The sequence below is a fragment of the Melospiza georgiana genome, chromosome 22 (assembly GCF_028018845.1).
Source record: "Melospiza georgiana isolate bMelGeo1 chromosome 22, bMelGeo1.pri, whole genome shotgun sequence".
Lineage (NCBI taxonomy): Eukaryota > Metazoa > Chordata > Aves > Passeriformes > Passerellidae > Melospiza > Melospiza georgiana.
This window is the reverse complement of record NC_080451.1, coordinates 9,583,319-9,602,743: the sequence shown is the minus strand read 5'-3', so window position 1 is coordinate 9,602,743 and position 19,425 is coordinate 9,583,319. Positions and strand designations below refer to the sequence as shown.

Here is a 19,425-nt window from a genome sequence, read left to right as displayed (position 1 = left end):
GCGTAGAAAAGGATGCTGAAGGTGCAGTTATGGCTTGGAGAACACTCAGATACTGGAGCAGAAGAGGTGCTGTGCTGCTGAAGGCACTTCTTGGCAAATTTACGTGTGGAATTGAGCCAGGATGCAAAAACTGGAGCTCTGACAGCCCTTCCTGAGCAAGGTGAGCGTGTTCAGAGAGTGGCTGGAGCCAAACCAAGATTTTCCTCCTTCAAACTTTGTGTCCTTGCCCTGACAGCAATGATTGTTCCAGAGCTGTCATTGCTGTGTCCAGAGAGGAGATCTGGCACCAGCCTCTGTGGCTGCTTGTGATGGACAACTTGTGAGGGACAACTTGTGAGGGACAACTTGTGATGGACATCTTGTGATGAACAACTTGTGAGGAACAACTTGTGAGGAACAACTTGTGAGGGACAACTTGTGATGGACAGCTTGTGAGGGACAACTTGTGATGGACAGCATGTGATGGACAGCTTGTGAGGGACAATTTGTGATGGACAACTTGTGAGGAACAACTTGTGATGGACAATTTGTGAGGGACAACTTGTGAGGGACAACTTGTGAGGGACAACTTGTGATGGACAATTTGTGAGGGACAACTTGTGATGGACAATTTGTGAGGGACAATTTGTGATGGACAGCTTGTGATGGACAACTTGTGAGGGACAATTTGTGAGGGACAACTTGTGATGGACAACTTGTGATGGACAACTTGTGAGGAACAACTTGTGAGGGACAGCTTGTGAGGGACAACTTGTGAGGATCGACTTGTGATGTACAACCTGTGATGAACAACTTGTTATTAACAACCTGTGATGAACTCACCCTGTGTTCTGCTGGGAGATCCAAGGGTCTGGAGTGTGCTGCAGGGAAGGAAAATGGTTGGCACAGCAGTGAAGGCCCTGAACCCATAAAAGAAATTATAACACTCCAGGTTAACTACACTTTCTACTCTTTGTTTGGCCTTGCACTGTGGCTGGGCAAAACCCCAATGATTTATGCAGAGCCAAGCAGAACCCTGTGCTTTGGCTTGGCCAGCCTGGCTGTGCTGGCTCCCTGGGAATCCTTTATCTCATTGTTTGCTCTCTTATCAATCCATCTGTTTCCTGGACTTGTTCTGTGCAGTAAAACCCAGCCTGGGCTATTTCATGGCATTGCTTCAGCATTCTGCTGCTCAGCTCTGATGTTCCAAGCTGAGAAGCCCCAGCAGGATCCCAGATTGCTTCAGAGCCTCCAGCCAGAGCCAGCACCATCACAGGGTTTGGCTTTTCTGCTTCTCCTCCTCTGGATTTATTGTCTCTTCTCAAGGAAACACTGAAGGAGTATCAGAACTCGCTGTGGGCCGGGCAGTGAAGCACTGACAACCTCCAGCTCACAATTTATGCAGCACTCTGCTAATTTTAGCCTCAGATGTGGCCGGGGCAGACGGTCCCCAGGGCAGAGATGTTTGCTCTCAGCTGAGGGCAGCACATGACATATGGTTCCTAAAGCACCCTCCAAGCTGGGAGCTTTGCATTCAGCCGAGTTGCTGCACTTCCCTCCGAGTCATAACTCTGAGGATTACTCACCCTAGACGTGCAAACACAGAGAATCTGCCTCCTAATTTAGATTTTCCTGCAGCCTGAATCCACGAGCAGCCTCACCCCCATTGGGCTTCTATTTCCAGTGCTTGATTCACTTCCAGTCAGGGCTGAACCAGCCAGAGCAGGGAGGGAGAGCTGAGCTGAACACAGCTGGGGTGATGGAACCCTGGCTGCTGAAAATATTAAACTTTCTGTCTAAAATGAAAACTTTCTGTGCTGACAGGCACAGAAAACTGCATTTGACCTGAGGCTGTGGAGAAGAGTTCCAAAATGGAATGATGGAACTGGGATTGTGGGTGTGGGGTTGGGTAGAAAAGAAAAACTTAAAGAGTTTGGGGTTTGGGGATCACAGGTTGGAAAATATAGGAGTTTGGGGTTTTAGAATATAGAAATAAATATGAAGCAAGATGGAGGCTTTAGGGTGGAGCCAGGTTGTTCTACTTTACCTTCTTCCTTCTTCTCCATGGGTTTGGGTGGTTTTGTGTAATTGGACAGAAAAGTCCACATTGAGGATTTCGAGGGATCAGTTATTGGGTTAATAGGGAAATTAATTTAGGTGCCATTTCTTAATTAGATAGTTTATCCTTAAAATGCCTTGTAACAAGAGATAGTTGGCCATTTTGTGCATCTTAAACCCCACCAGGGTTTGGTAGTGAGCTCCTTACTGGGCTCCATGAGCAGCTCTGGCTCTTGGCTAAAAGATAATTTCCTGAAATTGTCCCTTTCCTTTTTCTGCTCCATGCCAGAGCTGGACTTGCACAGCTGATTGTGCTGGTAAGAAACACAAGCAGAATGAAAACAAAGAACCAAATACTCCTATGAAATGTAAATTTCAAGCTCTATTACAACCAGTGGAAGAAAAAAAAAATCAATGCTGTCAGAATGAAAAAGGCTGAGCTTGTTGGAAAATAAATATTGTTTTCCCCAGTGCCTAAAAGTGCTTGCAAAATATGCCACAAACAAGGGATTAGAAAGAGCTCAACTAATTCAAATAGAGAACAAAGATGCTCTGATTTTTTAGCAGGTGATGAGATTCAGGCACAATTCCCTGTGTTTGGTGATTGAGTGCCAGAGTCTGGTGATGAGGAAGGAGGACACAGCTCAGGGCAGGAGTGGGACAGCTCTGCCCTGCTCTTATCACTTAAAGAAGGCTCTGGGCTTTGAGATATCGTGATTAAACCCATTCTCCTTTCATTTTCAATTCCAGCTGACTGTTCCTTCTTTGTCCCTGAGGTCAGGTTAAGTCTTTTGGAGGCTGAGTAAAGTCCCACAGGATTCAATCCACTCCACCAACAACTCCCATCTTGCTGATCAAAACCTCTCTAGAAGACACAAAATTTACCTTGGCTCCTGCTGGGAGGCTGGCAATAATCCAACCAGGCTGGAACTGCATGAATTGGGCTGCAAATATTCCTTTTTTTTCCCTGTTTCTTGGCGTGGCTGTCACTGTCCCCACGGGGAAGATCTCAGGGCAGCCCTCACCTCCAGCAGGGGGGAGGTCTCCAGGGGACACTTTGAGGCCAGCAGGAATGTCACACAGCTCAAGGGCAGGGCAGGGAGAGCTCTGCAGGGATCTGCTGCCAGTTTCTGGAGGGTCTCTGCAGCAGGAAAGTGTCCACATCCACACACACACACATTTTTCTGGCTGTGGTTGGTGCTCCTGCACATCTCCAGGGCAAAGAACAGGAAATTTCCTCTGGATCCCTCCCCACCCTGCTCGGAGGATGTGTTAAAGAAACACAAAATCATTTATGAAGACAGATTCCTTTGTATTTGAGTGAGTCCAGGGACCCCTCTGCTGCCCAGAGGGGGTAAAAAACACCCCCAAAACCAGCCCCAAAAACCCTCTCCAGCTCAGAAAGGGGATGTGAAGAACGAGAGGGCGAAGAACACAGTAAATCAAAAAGTGCTCCTAAGAAAAGCAGCAGGGTAAGACCATCCCCAGTCTGAGAGATCTCAGAGGCAGCAGTGGCCCCACACTGAGATGGGATTTTCATATTTTCATCTGCAAACCCCCTCTTTGTTTGGGGGAGTTCTCTCCTCCTGCCTCTGCTCTGGGCAGTGTTTCCTTCAGGAGGAGCTCCCATCCCCTCATTCCTGCAGCATCCTGGATTTGCAGCGGCTCTCAGAAGTAATCATCCTTCTTGCCAGCACCTCCCTGCCTTCCCACAGGCTCCTTCTGCTCTTGGACAAGCTCCAGGTCGTCGTTGTCATCCACCTCCCCTCCATGATCCTCCTGGGGGCACAGGGAACAGCCAGGAAGGGAAAAAAAAATCAGCAAAAAGGAAATCCTGGAGAAGGAGATCCTAAAGCACACCACGCTATCCCTGAGCAGAACTGTTCCACCAAACCAGCCCAGCTTGGAAACCTGGGAGAACAGGGCAGAACCCACCTCTGGTGGCACCTTCAGAGGTGGTTTAGGCACATTTTAACATCCTGGCAGTGCAATGCAGATGGAAAGAGCAGGAGCTGATATTTTACATCCTCCACATTTCAAACTGTGTCACCCACCCCAGCCAGGCCGTGCAGAGCCTCCAGGGAGGATTTTAGCTCCAAGCATCCATTGGAGACACCTACAAGAGGCCTGGAATCACTCAGGGAGAGGAGACCTGACACCAACCCTGCTCTGCCCACCCTGTATTTCCCTTCATTCCCAAACCCTCAGCAATCCTGGGAAACTGCAGGAAAAATCCTCAGGAGCCACTCACAAAGGGCAGGGAGAGAATGAATGAGACTGGGAGAGGATTCATTTCTATGTCTGAAGGTACCAAGGTGACCCTGTCCAGCTCATGCTTGAAAAATATTGATCTGGCATTGCTGCACCAGCACAGCCTTGGTTCCTGCTGGGATTAATTCCTGTTGTGATTCCCCTAAAATTCCTCCTCTAATTCCTCCTGTGATTCCCCCTGTGACTGATTCCTGCTGTGATTCCTTCTATAACTCCTCCTGTGATTCCTCCTATAATTCCTCCTGTAATTCCTACTGTGATTAATTCCTGCTGTGATTCCTGTGGTGATTCCTTGTATAAATCTTCCTGTGATTCATCCTATATTTCCTCCTATAATTCTTCCTGTGATTCCTCCTATAATTCCTCCTGTGACTGATTCCTGCTGTGTTTCCTCCTGTGATTCTCCCTAAAACTCCTCCTATAATTTCTCCTGTTTCCCCTGTGATTGATTCCTCCTGTGATTCCTCCTGTAATTTCCCTTATGATTCCTCCTGTGGTTAATTTCTCCTAAAATCCCTCCTATAATTCCTCCTGTGAGTCTCCCTAAAATTCCTCCTATAATTTCTCCTGTAATTCCTCCTGTGATTCCTGCTATAATTTCTCCTGTAATTTCTCCTATAATTCCTCCTGTGACTGATTCCTGCTGTGATTCCTCCTGTGATTCTCCCTATAATTCCTCCTATAATTCCTCCTGTGATTCCCCCTATAGTTCCTGCTATAATTCCTCCTGTAATTTCCCCTATGATTAATTCCTCCTGTGATTCCTCCTAAAATTCCTCCTATAATTCCTCCTGTGACTCCTCCTGTGATTCTCCCTGTGATTCTTCCTATAGTTTCTGCTATAATTCCTCCTGTGATTCCCCCTATAATTCCTCCTGTGATTCCTGCTATAATTCCCCCCAGTTGCTGTTTGGGAGCACCCCACAGCTCAGCTGCTGCAGGTGAGTGCAGATAGAAAGGAGGAGGGCACAAAGAGCACAAAGGGTGCTCTGAACACCTGGAAAAGACAGCAGTGGGCTCCAGGTTTGTTCTGAACACCTGGAAAGGGCAGCAATGAGCTCCAGGTTTGTTCTGGACACCTGGAAAAGGCAGCAGTGGGCTCCAGGTTTGTTCTGGACACCTGGAAAAGGCAGCAATGAGCTCCAGGTTTGTTCTGGACACCTGCAAAGGCAGCAGTGGGCTCCAGCTTTGTTGTGGACACCTCACAGAGCAGGCAGAGGCAGACCTGGAGTCCCTGCTCACCCCTGGCCCCCCAAAATCTGAATCCCCCCAAATTCCTGGCTGCCACCCCCACCCCAGGTGACCCCACAGCAGAGAGGAAAGAGGAAGAACCTTGGTGTCGTACAATTTCTTGCTCCTGATCTTCTTGGTAATCCTCCAGTGGCTCTTCCCTGGGCTTGGCAGCTCTGCCAGCATCCTGAAAAACACAGGCAGGCAGGGTTGGGAGTGCCCAGATGTCGGGATTCAGGACATCCCTCTGTCTGTCTGTCCCTGCCAGGGGGCTCAGAGACCCTGGCACAGAGCCCAGGACTCGGTGACTTTGATTGTGACCCATGGAAAAAATTACCAACCTTACATGAAGATCTACAAGGCACAGAAGTTTAAGTAGAATGATAGTGAACTTATCATGGGGTGAAAAATGGATTTTTTGGGGTTTTTAGAATGGGGGTTCAGGAGGCAAGATGGAGGAATCTGGGCATGTCCAGCCTTTCTCCTCCTTCTTCTTCTTGGTCTCCATCTTCTGGGTGATGTTGGCACTTTTGGGTTGGTTTAGAGTAGAAGCTCACTGTCTAACACAGGTGATGGGTATTGGAAAGGAATTGTAAATATTGTACACATAGATTTTAGTATAAAAAGATAAAACCAGTGTGCCTCTGTCTGTCCTGCTGAGAGGACCTCAGCAGATCAGGAGAGAGAATTTTATAGATAAGAAACAATAAACAACCTTGAGAATGAGAACTGAAGAGTTCTGACTCCTTCTTCAAGTGCCAGGCTGGGAAAAGAGACTTTGTGACACATTTTGGGGCTGGTAAAAGAGATTTTCTGACACATTTTGGGGCTGGTAAAAGAGATTTTCTGACACATTTTGGGGTCACTGTGAGCAGCCAAAGCCTGCTGCCAGCCCTGCCAGGACCCAGCTCCTGCCCCACGCCCCAGGGCAGATCAGGGGGAGCAGAGGCACAATCAGGCAGCACAAACTCCATTTATTTTTTTGCCACCCAGTCTCTTTTCCCAGCAGCTGGCAGTTCTCTCTCCTGCAGCAGGAGGGCCCCAGGGCTGCTGCATCTGGAAAATTTTGGGTTTTTTTAGGGTAGAGCTTTAGGGAGAACAGCACAGGCAGATCTGAGAGCCAGGTATTTACATCACTAATTCTTTCCACATTTTCACTAATCTCAAGGACGTGCCAGCACCTCTCTCTTATTTGATTTTGTTGGCCTGGATTTCTTTTTTTTTCCTTTCTTAATCCCACCATTAATCATGATTTTAGAGCCTGACAGATAAAACACTCCTTTTCTTTTTTTAAAACAAGCAACGTTCAGCTGCTTGTCAAAACAAATGAACATTTCCCTGATGCAGAGTCTGGCTTCAGGCAGCAAGAAACACTTGGTGAAACAAATGGATTCCATCTGCAGGGAAGCAAACAAGGAGGCAGAGCTCTGAAATGCTGCTTGTGCTGATAAAAACCACAAGCAGAATGAAAACAAAAGACCAGAAAGTCCCACGAAATGTAAATTTCAAGCTCCACTACAGGCAGTGGAAGAAAAAATAGGTTGGGTTTGAGCAACCTGCCAAAGAGCTTTCTGCTGTCTGCCACATCTCACAGTGGGGTTATGGATCCACCAGGAATTTGGATTATGGATCCACCAGAAATTTGGATTATGGATCCAGCCAGGAATTTGATTATAGATCCACCAGGAATCTGGATTATGGATCCACCACGAATTTGCATTATGGATCTACCCAGGAATTTGGATTATGGATCCATCAGGAATTTGGATTATGGATCCACCCAGGAATCTGGATTATGGATCCAGCCAGGAATTTGGATTATGGATCCACCAGGGATTTGATGTTTCCCTTCCAGCCCTTCACTTCTCTTGCCCACCCATCCATCCCCAGCTGGGATCCCTCCCTGGCCCTGCTGGTTGTCACCTTTGGTGGCTTCTCCTTCCACTCTTCTTTAACTCTGGGCTCCTTGAACTTCTCCGAGGCTCCCACCTTCTCCTCAAAGTCAGGCCTCTCCAGCTCAGCCTCCTCAAACTCGTCCTCCCCCTGGTTGTTGGGGTCCTGGGCAGGATCTGCAGCATCATCTGGCACCTGGACAGGAAAAGCCTCTTGTGGCTTTTAGTTATTTATTTTTATTTATTTATTTATTCCCTCAGGAGGCAGCAACCTGCCTTCCCCAGCAAGCCAGGAGCACTTGCACCTCTCCAAGCCTGTTAGGGTTTGTTAAAAAAACCCCAAACCATCTTTGTTATCCCTCTGCACCCAGGGAGTTTGGAGTTCACAGAAACTTCTGGGTAATTATTGACTGATTGAGCTCTTATTATTGGATGGACTCTTATAGCCAGAGTTGCATCCAGGTGAAACAGGGCAGGATGAGAACGTGAAAACTTCTCAAAGCCAGGCTGGGCAGGGCTTGGAGCACCCTGGGACAGTAGGAGATGGGGTCAGATGAGATTTAAGGTCCCTGCCAAGCTTTGGAAGGGTTTGTGATGCTCTGGTCACTCACCATGGGCTCCTGGACCACGGGCTCTTTCTGGGAGTGCAGCTCCCTGTCAATGACTCCTGCATCTGCCAGGGACAGGGACAAGAATATACAGTATAAAAATATATAAATACAGATATATAAATATATAATGACTAATATATTAAGATATAGGTAATATAGAGAATATATATTATATAATATGTAATGTATAACATATAACATATAACATATAATATACAATATATAACATGATATATATAATATTATATACAATATATATAATATACATGTAATATACAATATACAATATATAATATAATATTATATATAATATATAATTTAGTATATAAATTTTTATAATTATAATTATATATATAATAGATATAATTATTATATATAATATATAATTATAATATATCTTATAATAGAAGTATATGTGTGTACATGTAACAGTAACCCATTGGATAAACTATACCCGGGGCAGTAGAATTAAGCAAAGGTGATAGGTTAGAAAAAACAAAATTAACTTTGTGGCAACTTTCCATTGGATTACAATGTTATATATTGTAACAAAGAGACTTTTGACTACTTTTGACCTACGTCTGACTGCTTTTAAAACTTCCAAATCTCATTTTAAATTTTTAATTTTAAATCTAATTTAAAAAAAATTTCAATCTCACAGCCTTTTAGGCTTATGTTTCTATGTAACATTTTGGTTTTAGCCTGGCAGTAGTCCCATCCCTTCAATTCAAGATAACACTTGGTGTTTCCAATATAAATAAAATGAAATGAAATAAAATGAAATGAAATGAAATGAAATGAAATGAAATGAAATGGATAATTTCCATACCCATTTGCAGCTCCTCCTGGTCGGCCCCGTCCCCGTGTGCCGCTGTCCCTGTCCCGGGGGTCCGGGTGCTGCCCCTGTGCCCATCCCTGGGGCTGTCCTGGGCACTCCTGGGCTGGCCCTGCCCTGGCCCTGGGTCCCTCTGGGCATTCCCTGGGCTCACAGGGACCTGCCAGCTGCAAACAGACAGGATTGGGTGGGATTGGCAGGGAGGAATGATCACCATCGACCCCATGTGCTCCAAAGGCTCATTTATTATTTTATTATACTATATTATATTCATGTAGTATCATAAAATAATGATATATAATATAATGATATATACTATAATATACTATGATACACTACAATACACTGTAATATAATATACTATGATATAATATAATATAATATAATATAATATAATATAATATAATATAATATAATATAATATAATAATGATTATATAATACAATAATGATATATCATATAATGATATATAATGGTATATACTATACTATAATATAGTATATATACTATATATACTATATATCGTTTATATATAGTATGTATATATACTATATATACTATATATATACTATATATAGTATATATAATAATAATAATATATTTTATATATATACACTATATATAGTATATACTATATAAATATACTATATATAGTATATATAATAATATACTATAATATAATGTATATATTATAATATAACATAACATAATACAATATAATATACCATAACATTTTGAAATCAGCATTTCTTACCTCAGAATTTACTTGTAAATACATACTACATAAACCTACTATAAAAATTTAAAAATTCTCTACAAACCTATTCCCCACATCTGTACAGCGTCCACTGGATGCCCAAAATCCCAGGAATTCCAGAAAAACCAGTAAAAAAAATCGCATTTTTCAAGCAAACCCACAATAAAGACAAGTGGAGCGATGCTCCTTTTGGGCACCTTCATCCCAAAAGCTGAGAGTAGAATTCTGTGTCCCCAAACCCAGTGAAAATGCCCATTTTGAAGAATTTTGTGTCACCAACCTGTGCGGGGGCAGCTCTCTGCTCCCTGCTGGGCGCTGCCTGCCTGGCCCTGGCGCATTTTCTGCTGCAGATTTTGGTCCTGGCTCAGGCAGGGCCAGCCCAGGGGCCGGGCTCTGCTCGTGGCTCCTCACCTGGATGTGCATCTCCATCTCCACATCCTGCAAGGAGACACTCCTGGATTTATATAAATATATACAAATAAATAGAAATATAAATCTATTTTATATATATATATAAAATAACAGCCCCAAATCTGGGCCAGAAATTCCTTTTTTAAAGAAAAAACATCCTCAAGTGCTCCAGAAGAAATCAGCAGCCCTGCCCACCCTGCAGTAGAAGGCCCCTCCTCTCACGCAGCCAAAAAGGAAAAATTCAGATCCAGCTTTGGCTGGGAATAATTCAATAATCCCAAAAAAAGGAATAATTCCAAAAAGGAATAATTCCAAAAAGGAATACTTCAGATCCAGCTTTGACTGGGAATAATTCAATAATTCTAAAAAGGAATACTTCAGATCCAGCTTTGGCTGGGAATAATTCAGTAATTCCAGAAAAGGAATAAATTCAAAAAGGAATAATTCAGGTCCAGCTTTATCTGGAAATAATTCAATAATTCCAGAAAAGGAATAACTCAGATCCAGGTTTGGCTGGGAATAATTCGATAATTCCCAAAAGGAATAATTCCAAAAAAGGAATAATTCAGATCCAGGTTTGGGTGGGAATAATTCAACAGTTCCAGAAAATGAGTAATTACAAAAAAGGAATAATTCAGATCCAGCTTTGTCTGGGAATAATTCAATAATTCCAAAAAGGAAAAATTCAGATCCAGCTTTGTCTGGGAATAATTCAATAGTTTAAAAAAGGAATAATCCCAAAAAGGAAGGAAGGAAGGAAGGACAAGAGCAAACTCTGAGCTTTCTTGTTTTAAAGCTCCAGCAGCCTTGCAGAATGTTTATCCTGGTCTTTTCCAGGGAAATTCCAGGGAATTCCACACCTTGTGCCTCCCTGGCTGCAGCTGGCTGCTGGCTGGCACCAGGGGCTGCTGCCCCTTCCTTCCTCCTCCTCCTCCTCCTCTCAGGCCTGGCATCTTCTGCAGAGCTTCCTTGAGCTGCCTGAACTCCTCCATCTGCGCCTGAGGGGAGAGAAGGACACAGAGAAACCTCACAAAGGGTCAAACATCTCCACTCTGGGACCTGGATTCATTATTTGTAGAATATTTATCATTTAGAGAATATTTATCATTTGGAGAATGTTTGCCCAGGCGGTTACCTGGGCATTGAGGGTAGAAGGACGCAGAGAAACCTCACAAGGGGTCAAACATCTCCCTGCTGGGAACAGGGAACTCTAAATATTCTCTAATATTTAAAGGATATGTATCACTTAGAGAATATTTATTATTTGGAGAATGTTCATTATTTATACAATATTTATTCTTTAGAGAATGCTTGCCCAGGTGGTTACCTGGGCACTGAGGAGCTGGGAGTGAACCTCCAGGTGAGCTTTCCTGAGGAGTTTGCTCTCTTCTCTGAGTTTCTGCACTGTGTCTGCAGGAGGAGGAGAACTTTGTTTAAAGAGATTTTTTTTCATTTTTTTCCAAGTGTGGCATCTCCCTTTCTCACCACAAATCCCTCCTGACCTCACAGACCTCTCCAAGCCCAGGAACCACAAACCTGCTCCAGCAATTCCTTCTCTCCAGGCTCTTCCCCAGCTCCTGCTCTCATTTCTCGCCACAGGACTCGGAACAATAATTTGATTTTTTTGTGTTTCCCCCTCACCCTGCAGGTTGGTGACCTCGCTGTCCCTCTCCTGCTGCAGCTGGGCCAGTTTTTGGCTGTGGCTCTCCAGGCTCTTCCTGTGCTCCAGCCTGAGGCTGTTGTGCTGCAGCTGCAGCTCCAGCAGCTGCTTCTTGACATCGTCGTGCTGGTTCTGGGGAGAAAGAAGGGTCAGAGTCACAGAATAAAGCAGGGATTTATGGAAAGGATCTCCTCAGTGGAGACACCTTGGGCAGCACAAGAGCCCAGCCTGGGCTGCACCCAACATGAACCAAAACGGTCCCAAAATGAACCAAAATGATGCCAAAATGAACCCCAGATGAAACCAAATGGCCCCAAAATGAATGCAGGATCTGCCAAAATGGTCCCAAAATGAACCCAAGATGAACCAAAATGGTCCCAAAAAATGGTCCCAAAATGAACCAAAATGGTCCCAAAATGAACCCAAAATGGTCCCAAACAGGATGAACCAAAATGGTCCCAAAATGAACCCAAGATGAACGAAAATGGTCCCAAAATGAGACCAAGATGAACCAAAATGGTCCCAAAAAATGGTCCCAAAATGAACCAAAATGGTCCCAAAATGAACCCAAAATGGTCCCAAAACGAACCAAAGTGGTCCCAAACAGGATGAACCAAAATGGTCCCAAAATGAACCAAAATGGCCCCAAGATGAACAAAAATGGTCCAAAATGGCTCCAAAATGGTCCCAAGATGAACCAAAATGGTCCCAAGATGAACCAAAATGGTCCCAAAATGCCCCCAAAATGAACCCAGGATGAACTAAAACGGTCCCAAAATGAACCCAAGATGGTTCCCAAAATGGTCCCTAAATAAACTCAAGATTGAGTTTATTTGGGGGACCCAATCATAATGAACCCAGGATAAACCAAAATGGCCCCAAAACGAACCAAAATGGTCCCAAAACGACCCCGGGATGAAGATCCCATTTCCCAGGTGTGACAATGCCATTCCTGGCAGCAATCCTCTCCTGATCCAGCCAGTTCCACTGGGAACATTCCTGCCTGGGCTCCAGTGACAGAAGTGTTACCCACAGCCTCACAATGGGCTAAAAAACTGCATTTTCTGAGACAAAAAAAAAAAAAAAATCCCATTTTTTTGGAAATCTCCCACAGTCCCAAGGGCTGGTTTTGTCCTTCACCAGCTGTAAATGCAGTTTAGAAAAAAAAGGAGATGGTTGGGGTTGTTTTGTACATTTTTTTCCCACTCCTCCAATAAAAGGAAGCAGGAGAAAGGGAGCCAGGAATACAAAAAAGCTCTGAGTGTCCCCTGAGAGCAGCAGAGCATTCTGCTCATGGTGCAGTTGCTATGAGGAGGAATTCTGCTGCTGCAGAGCATTCCCAGAACCCACAGAGCTGGAAAATGCCCAAGAGACAGAACTGTACTTCCTTTTTCCCAGCTGGAACCCAGAGCCGGCCCAGCTCAGCTCAGGAAATGCAGCCCAGGGGTGCTGGGGGCTGCTGGAACCCAGCCCTGCTTCTCCAGGCCAGACTAAAATCAGCATTTCTCTGCCAAGTTCAGACCAAAAATGTTTCTTAAAAACCACCCCGGCAGCCCCCAGTTGCATTGCTCCAACAATATAAAAATTGAACACCCAGGTGTGCTTCAGGTAGGGCAGGTGATGAGCTAAAAAATGGTACAAAATGGTATAAAATTGTATAAAATGCCATAAAATACTGTAAAATGCTATAAAATGCTTTAAGCTGAGCCTCTTCCACGGACTGGAATATTTGGTGGGAGCCCAAAGGTGAGCTCCAATGGATAAATCCCATTTTCACACTGAGAGACAGAAAAAGCAGCCAAACCCTGGGTGATAAAAGTGCTGACGTTGCAGCAAGAAAAATTATAAAGAAAAATAGAAAAATTACGGAGAAAATCCCTAAAACTCAGCAGCCAAAGCTCCCTTACCTTCAGGATCTTGTGCTGGGAGCTGAGGGCCCCGTATCTGTTCATGGAGTCTTGCTGGGGAGAGAAAAAAGATCCAACAGTGCCATTAGAACCCAGAAAAATCCAGGAAAGGGAGAAAAACCCACAGAAACACCTGCCCAAACCAGCAGAACATGCAAGGCAGGAAAACGTTGAGTTTTTATCTTGTTTTTTGCCAGGGTTGGGATGAAATGTGTGAGATGGAATTTCTTGTCTGGACTCAGATGGCACCAGAAAAAAAAAATATTTCCCATTGTGGGGCAAATATTTCTCATTGTGGGGCAAATATTTCTCATTGTGGGGCAAATATTTCCCATTGTGGGGCAAATATTTCCCATTGTGGGGCAAATATTTCTCATTGTCAGACAAATATTTCTCATTGTGGGGCAAATATTTCTCATTGTGGGGCAAATATTTCCCATTGTGGCACAAAGCCTGGCACAAAGCACACCCACCTTCTCCTTGTTGAGAGCTTCCTGAGCTTCCAGCTTGTACACTAAAAAATCTGCAAAGGGGAGAAAAAAAAGGAGGCACTTTAATGGGTCAAAGGGTTGTAGTGTTTGAATAAAGCATTGTTCAGCATATATATAAATATTTATATTTATAATAAAGGTTTAATGGTTAAATAAAGTATTGGTCAGCATACATAAAAATATTTATATTTAGAGTAAAGTTGTAATGTTTAAATAAAGCATTCTTCAGTTTACACTTTTATTTATATTTATATGTTTATAGTTACATTTATACTTATAGTTATAGTTTATAATAAAGTTGTAATGTTTGAATAGAGCATTGTGCAGTTTGCACTTATATCTAAATTTATATTAATATCTATATTAATATGTATATTTATATTTACATTTATATGTTTATAGTTATAGTTTATAATAAAGTTGTAATGTTGGAATAGAGCATTGTGCGGTTTGCACTTATATCTAAATTTATATTAATATCTATATTAATATGTATAGTTATAGTTATAGCTATAGTTATAATAAAGTTGTAATGTTTGAATAGAGCACTGTGCAGTTTACACTTATATTTGAATTCATATCTATATTTATATCTATATTTATTTAAATATATATTTATATGTTTATGGTTATATTTATGCTTACAACTATAGTTATAGTTACAGTTATAGTTAGTTATAGTTATAGTCATAGTTATAGTCATAGTTACAGTTATAGTTATAGTTATAGTTAGTTATAGTTATAGTTATAGCTATAGTTATAGTTATAGTTATAGTTATAGTTATAGTTATAGTTATAGTTAGTTATAGTTATAGTTACAGTTACAGTTATAATAAAGTTGTAATGTTTGAACAAAGCATTGTTCTGTTTATATTTGCATTTATAGGCACGTTCATATTTACATTTACGGGTATATTTTATATTTATATTTATATTTATATATATTTATATTTATATTTATATGTTTATATTAGAGGTGTGATGTTTGAGTAAAGCATTGTTCAGTTTCTATTTCTATTTCTATTTCTATTTCCATTTCTATTTCCATTTCCATTTCCATTTCGTTGTGATGTCTGTATAAAGCACTGTTCAGCATTTCTATATTTCTATATATTTCTTCAGCCACCTTGGGGCACCGGGGCCTTTGTGGCCTTTGGGGACAGCTGGGTCTCACCTTCCTTGGTCTTCTTGTGCTCCCCTCTCTCCTTCTGCAGGGAGCGCTCCAGGCGGGACCGGTGCTCGTACACCACTGGGGACAGAGGCACAGCAGGACAAACTCCATTTATTGACACACAGCTTTCCCCACAGGTATTTCCCCACCATTTAAAAAAAAAAATACAGATATTTTTCCCACCGTTAAAAAAAAAAAAAAAAATCAGATTTTTCCCACCATTAAAAAAAAAAAAAAAAATCAGATATTTTTCCCACCATTAAAAACAAAAATTAGATATTTTCCGCACCATTTAAATTCAGATATTTTCCCCGCCATTAAAAAAAAAAGGATTTTTTCCCACCATTAAAATATATATATATTTTTTTTTCCCCCACCATTTAAAAAATAGATATCTTCCCCACCATTAAAAAATGAGATATTTTCCTCACCGTTAAAAAAATTCTGATACTTTTTCCACCATTAAAAAAAAAAATCAGATATTTTTTCCACTATTAAAAGAACCCCAAACAGATATTTTCCCCACAATTAAAAAAAAAAACAGATATTTTCCCCACCATTAAAAACAATCAGATATGTTTCCACCATTAAAAAAAATTCAGATATTTTTCCACCATTTAAAAAATCAGATTTTTTCCCACCATTAAAGAAAAAAATCTGATTTTTCCTACCATAAAATAAAAAATCAGGCACCATGGCAGTGCCAGCATCATTCCCCAGAGCATCTCTCCCCTCTGCCCCTTGCCAGGCTCCCCCAGCAGCCAAACCCCAAAAATGCAGATTTGCCTTTGCTAAAATCATTGGATTTCATTGGAATGTCTGCTCAAAATAAAAATAAAGCAGGGGAGCCATGGCAACAGCTGCGTTTGGGAATGGCAGCTCTGACTCTGCCAGGCTTGGGATCCCAGCACCGGGCTGAGCTCTCACTTTGGGGGGAAAAATTATGAGTTTGGCTCAGTTGTTGGGCTGCTGTTCCCAAAACTGAGGTGCCACTGTCCCACCCTGGGGATGCAGGAGGTGCTGGCACAGCAGGGAGGAATAATTTGGGTTAATTCCTGCATAATTTGGGTTAATTCCTGCATAATTTGGGTTAATTCCTGCCCTGCTGAGCTCTGCACACCCCAAACTGGGGCTGCAGGTGGGAACCTGGCACAGGCATGAAAAAATTTATGAAAAATTCCGTCGCAGATTTGATGAAAAATCCTTTCCTTAGGATTTTTATTTTTCTCCTGAGAAGCTGAGAAGCCTCAGAGGAAAAGAAAAACAATGGTTATCTGCTGCTGTGGGATGCAACAGGTGCATCTGGGATTGGTCTCGTGGGGTTGTTTCTAATTAATGGCCAATCAGTCTGGCTGTATCAGACTCTGAGAGTCACAACAATTTGTTATCATCCTTTTCCTTTTCCTTTCTTCCATTATTTTAGTACAGTTCTAATCCATCATTTTCTTTTAATATAATACATATCATAAAACCATAAATCAGCCTTCTGAAGTCAAGATTCTCATGGAGTCAAGATTCTCATCTCTTCCCATGTTGGGAAATCCCTCCAGACCCCAAATCCCAGCATGCAGCATCCATCAGCCCCAAAATGCTGCCACGACTTTTTAAATCCTGAAACAACCTCTCGAGAAGGAGGTGGGTTTGTCAGTGGGATCAGAAAATTCAATTCTTCCTCCTCCTCTTCTTCCCTGCTTTTGAGGGAGCTAAAAATCTGCAGGATCCATCAGCCCCATCCTTTTTTATTCCCAGACTTTTTTAGTCCCAGACCCAATGTCTCGAGAACAAGGTGGGTTTGTCAGCAGAATCAGAAAATCCAATTCTTCCTCTTGCTTCTTCTCTCCCCACTCTTTTTAGGGAGCAAAAAATCTGCAGCTCCATCAGCCCCAAAACGCTGCCACCACTTTTTTATTCCCAGACTTTTTTAGTCCAACCCAAAGTCTCAAGAACGAGGTGGGTTTGTCAGAGGGATCAGAGAAGCCAGTTCTTCTTCCTCCTCTTCATCCTCTCCCCACTCTTTTTAGGGAGCTAAAACTCTACAGCATCCACCAGCCCCAAAATGCTGCCACGACTTTTTAAATCCCAGATCAACGTTTCGAGAACAAGCAGGATCAGAGAAGCCAGAGAAGAATTCTTCTTCCTTTTCCTCTTCCTCTTCTTCCCCCTCTTTTTAGGGAGTTAAAAATCAGCAGCATCCATCAGCCCCTAAATGCTGCCACGACTTTTTAAATCCCAGATCAACGTTTCGAGAACAAGCAGGATCAGAGAAGCCAATTCTTCTTCCCCTTCCTCTTCTTCCCCCTCTTTTTAGGGAGTTAAAAATCAGCAGCATCCATCAGCCCCTAAATGCTGCCACGACTTTTTTAGTTCTGGACTTTTTTAGTCCAGACTTTTTTAGTCCACACCAACCTCTCTAGATCGAGGTGGGTTTGTCCCTTGCAGCAGCCGGGACAAAACTCGAGGGAAGATCAGCTCCCTTCCCTCCCTGCTGGCTCCCACTCGGGGCAGAGGGAGCGGAGCCGCCTCCCCGAGCCCGCCCCGCGATTTCACTGCCCCGCATTTGGCCTGACAGGGGCTGGGAACTGCAGCCAAAGGGAGAATAAATGGAATAGAGGCGACACAGCCGAGCTCACCCACCCAGCTCTGACCTCTCTTTGCCAATTCCCACTCAAATGTGAGCCCCAATTCCTGACACCCAAATGGGGGAAGGAAAGAGCTCAGCATCCTCAGAGGCAAGGGATGAACGGGGGACCCTGATTGTGGATGGGAGGGAGAGAATTGGGGCAGAGTGAGCACACAGGGACAGATCCGGAGGGGTCACTCATCTTGGGGCCCTGGAGGGGTCACTCATCTTGGGGTCACTCACTCTTGGAGCTCCAGACAGGGTCATTCACTCACCTGGGAGCTCCAGAGGGGTCACTCACTCACCTTGGGGTCCACTCACCCTGGGGCTCCGGAGGGGTCACACCTTGGAGCTCGGGAGGGGTCACTCATCTTGGGGGTCCAGAACTGGTCACTCAGTCACCTTGGGGCTCCAGAGGGGTCACTCACCCTGGGGTCACTCACAGGGACAGTTCTGGAGGGATCACACATCTTGGGTGTCCAGAGCTGGTCACTCACCCTGGGGTCACTCACAGGGACAGTTCTGGAGGGGTCACTCATCTTGGGGGTCCAGAGCTGGTCACTCACCCTGGGGTCACTCTCAGGGACAGCTCTGGAGGGGTCACTCACTCACCCTGGGGCTCCGGAGGGGTCACACATCTTGAAGTCCCCTCACTCTGGGGATCTGAAGGGGTCACTCACAGGGGTCACTCACTCACTCACTCACCTTGGGGCTCCGGAGGGGTCACTCACCCTGGGGTCACTGACAGGGGTCACTCACTCCCAGGGGTCACTCACTCACCTGTGGCTCGGGAGGGGTCGCTCACTCACCTTGCAGCTGTGCCGACAGCGCTTCCTGCTGCAGTTTGTATTTCTGCGCCAGCGCCTCGGCGCCCCGCACCTGGCTCTGGAGGTGGCCGTAGAGCAGCGCGGCCGAGGCCAGGCCGGCCAGGCAGAGCAGGCCCAGCGCCGAGGGCAGCAGCCCCTTGTGCCGGCGGGAGCACATCCCGGTGCCCATGGCGGAGCGGGGCAGCGCAGCCCGGTTCGTGGCGCTGTTAAACCATCGCCTTATTCCGGCCCCGCCGCTCCTCTCCCCGCGGATCCCCGCGGAAAATGCGGGCTCGGCTCCGCTCCCAGCCGCGCTCTATTCCCCGCTGTCCGCCGGGACATCCGAGCGGAGCCCGAGCATCCTCGGGGGGCGAGGGCAGCGAGCAGCGGCAGCAGGAGGAGGAGGAAGAGGAGGAGGAGGAGGAAAACTTTTGCTTCCCATGTGCTGCTGCTGCGGAGGAGAGGAGGAGGGGGGGGCGGGAAGGGGGTACCGCCGCCTTTGGCTCTTCCCACCGGAAAAAATAACCCGGCGAGAGGAGGAGAAGCCCTCGGGCCCCCTCCCCGCGGCGGATCCCGCAGGAAGCGGCGCCGGGAGAGCGGCCAGGAAGGCAGGAACGCGGCGGCGGCATCCGGGCTGCGGGGCCCGGGGTCCGCCCTCGGCAGCGGGAGGGGCTGCGGGGACACGGGGGGACCGGGGGGGGACAGCAGAGTGATGGGACCCGGGAG

General features: G+C 44.7%; 1 protein-coding gene across 2 annotated transcripts; it reads right to left on the bottom strand.

The window, feature by feature from the left end:
* Nucleotides 1-2,410: 2,410 nt before the first annotated feature.
* On the bottom strand, nucleotides 2,411-19,266 carry LOC131092577 (Golgi integral membrane protein 4-like). Of its 2 annotated transcripts, none has more exons than XM_058039350.1 (13): nucleotides 18,703-19,264; nucleotides 15,277-15,351; nucleotides 14,085-14,134; nucleotides 13,612-13,665; nucleotides 11,686-11,836; nucleotides 11,372-11,454; nucleotides 10,905-11,042; nucleotides 9,914-10,071; nucleotides 8,871-9,043; nucleotides 8,042-8,103; nucleotides 7,462-7,626; nucleotides 5,654-5,725; nucleotides 2,411-3,816 (listed from the first exon to the last, which is right to left on the bottom strand). In XM_058039350.1, the coding sequence occupies exons 1-13, from the start codon at nucleotides 18,887-18,889 to the stop codon at nucleotides 3,706-3,708; spliced, it is 1,479 nt and encodes a 492-aa protein (XP_057895333.1). In that variant the 5' UTR covers nucleotides 18,890-19,264; the 3' UTR covers nucleotides 2,411-3,705. The 2 variants fall into 2 exon arrangements, with proteins under 2 accessions (XP_057895333.1, XP_057895334.1); XM_058039351.1 differs by having other exon boundaries at nucleotides 3,697-3,816; nucleotides 5,641-5,725; nucleotides 18,703-19,266.
* Nucleotides 19,267-19,425: the final 159 nt, after the last annotated feature.

Excerpts from the sequence above, each read along its gene's own strand:
- LOC131092577 (XM_058039350.1), bottom strand. The coding sequence starts at position 18,889 with ATGGGCACCGGGATGTGCTCCCGCCGGCACAAGGGGCTGCTGCCCTCG. Across the intron at positions 10,072-10,904 it reads TGCAGCCAGGGAGGCACAAG|GATGTGGAGATGGAGATGCA; the intron begins GTGTGGAATTCC and ends GTCTCCTTGCAG. Across the intron at positions 7,627-8,041 it reads CCGTGGTCCAGGAGCCCATG|GTGCCAGATGATGCTGCAGA; the intron begins GTGAGTGACCAG and ends TTTCCTGTCCAG.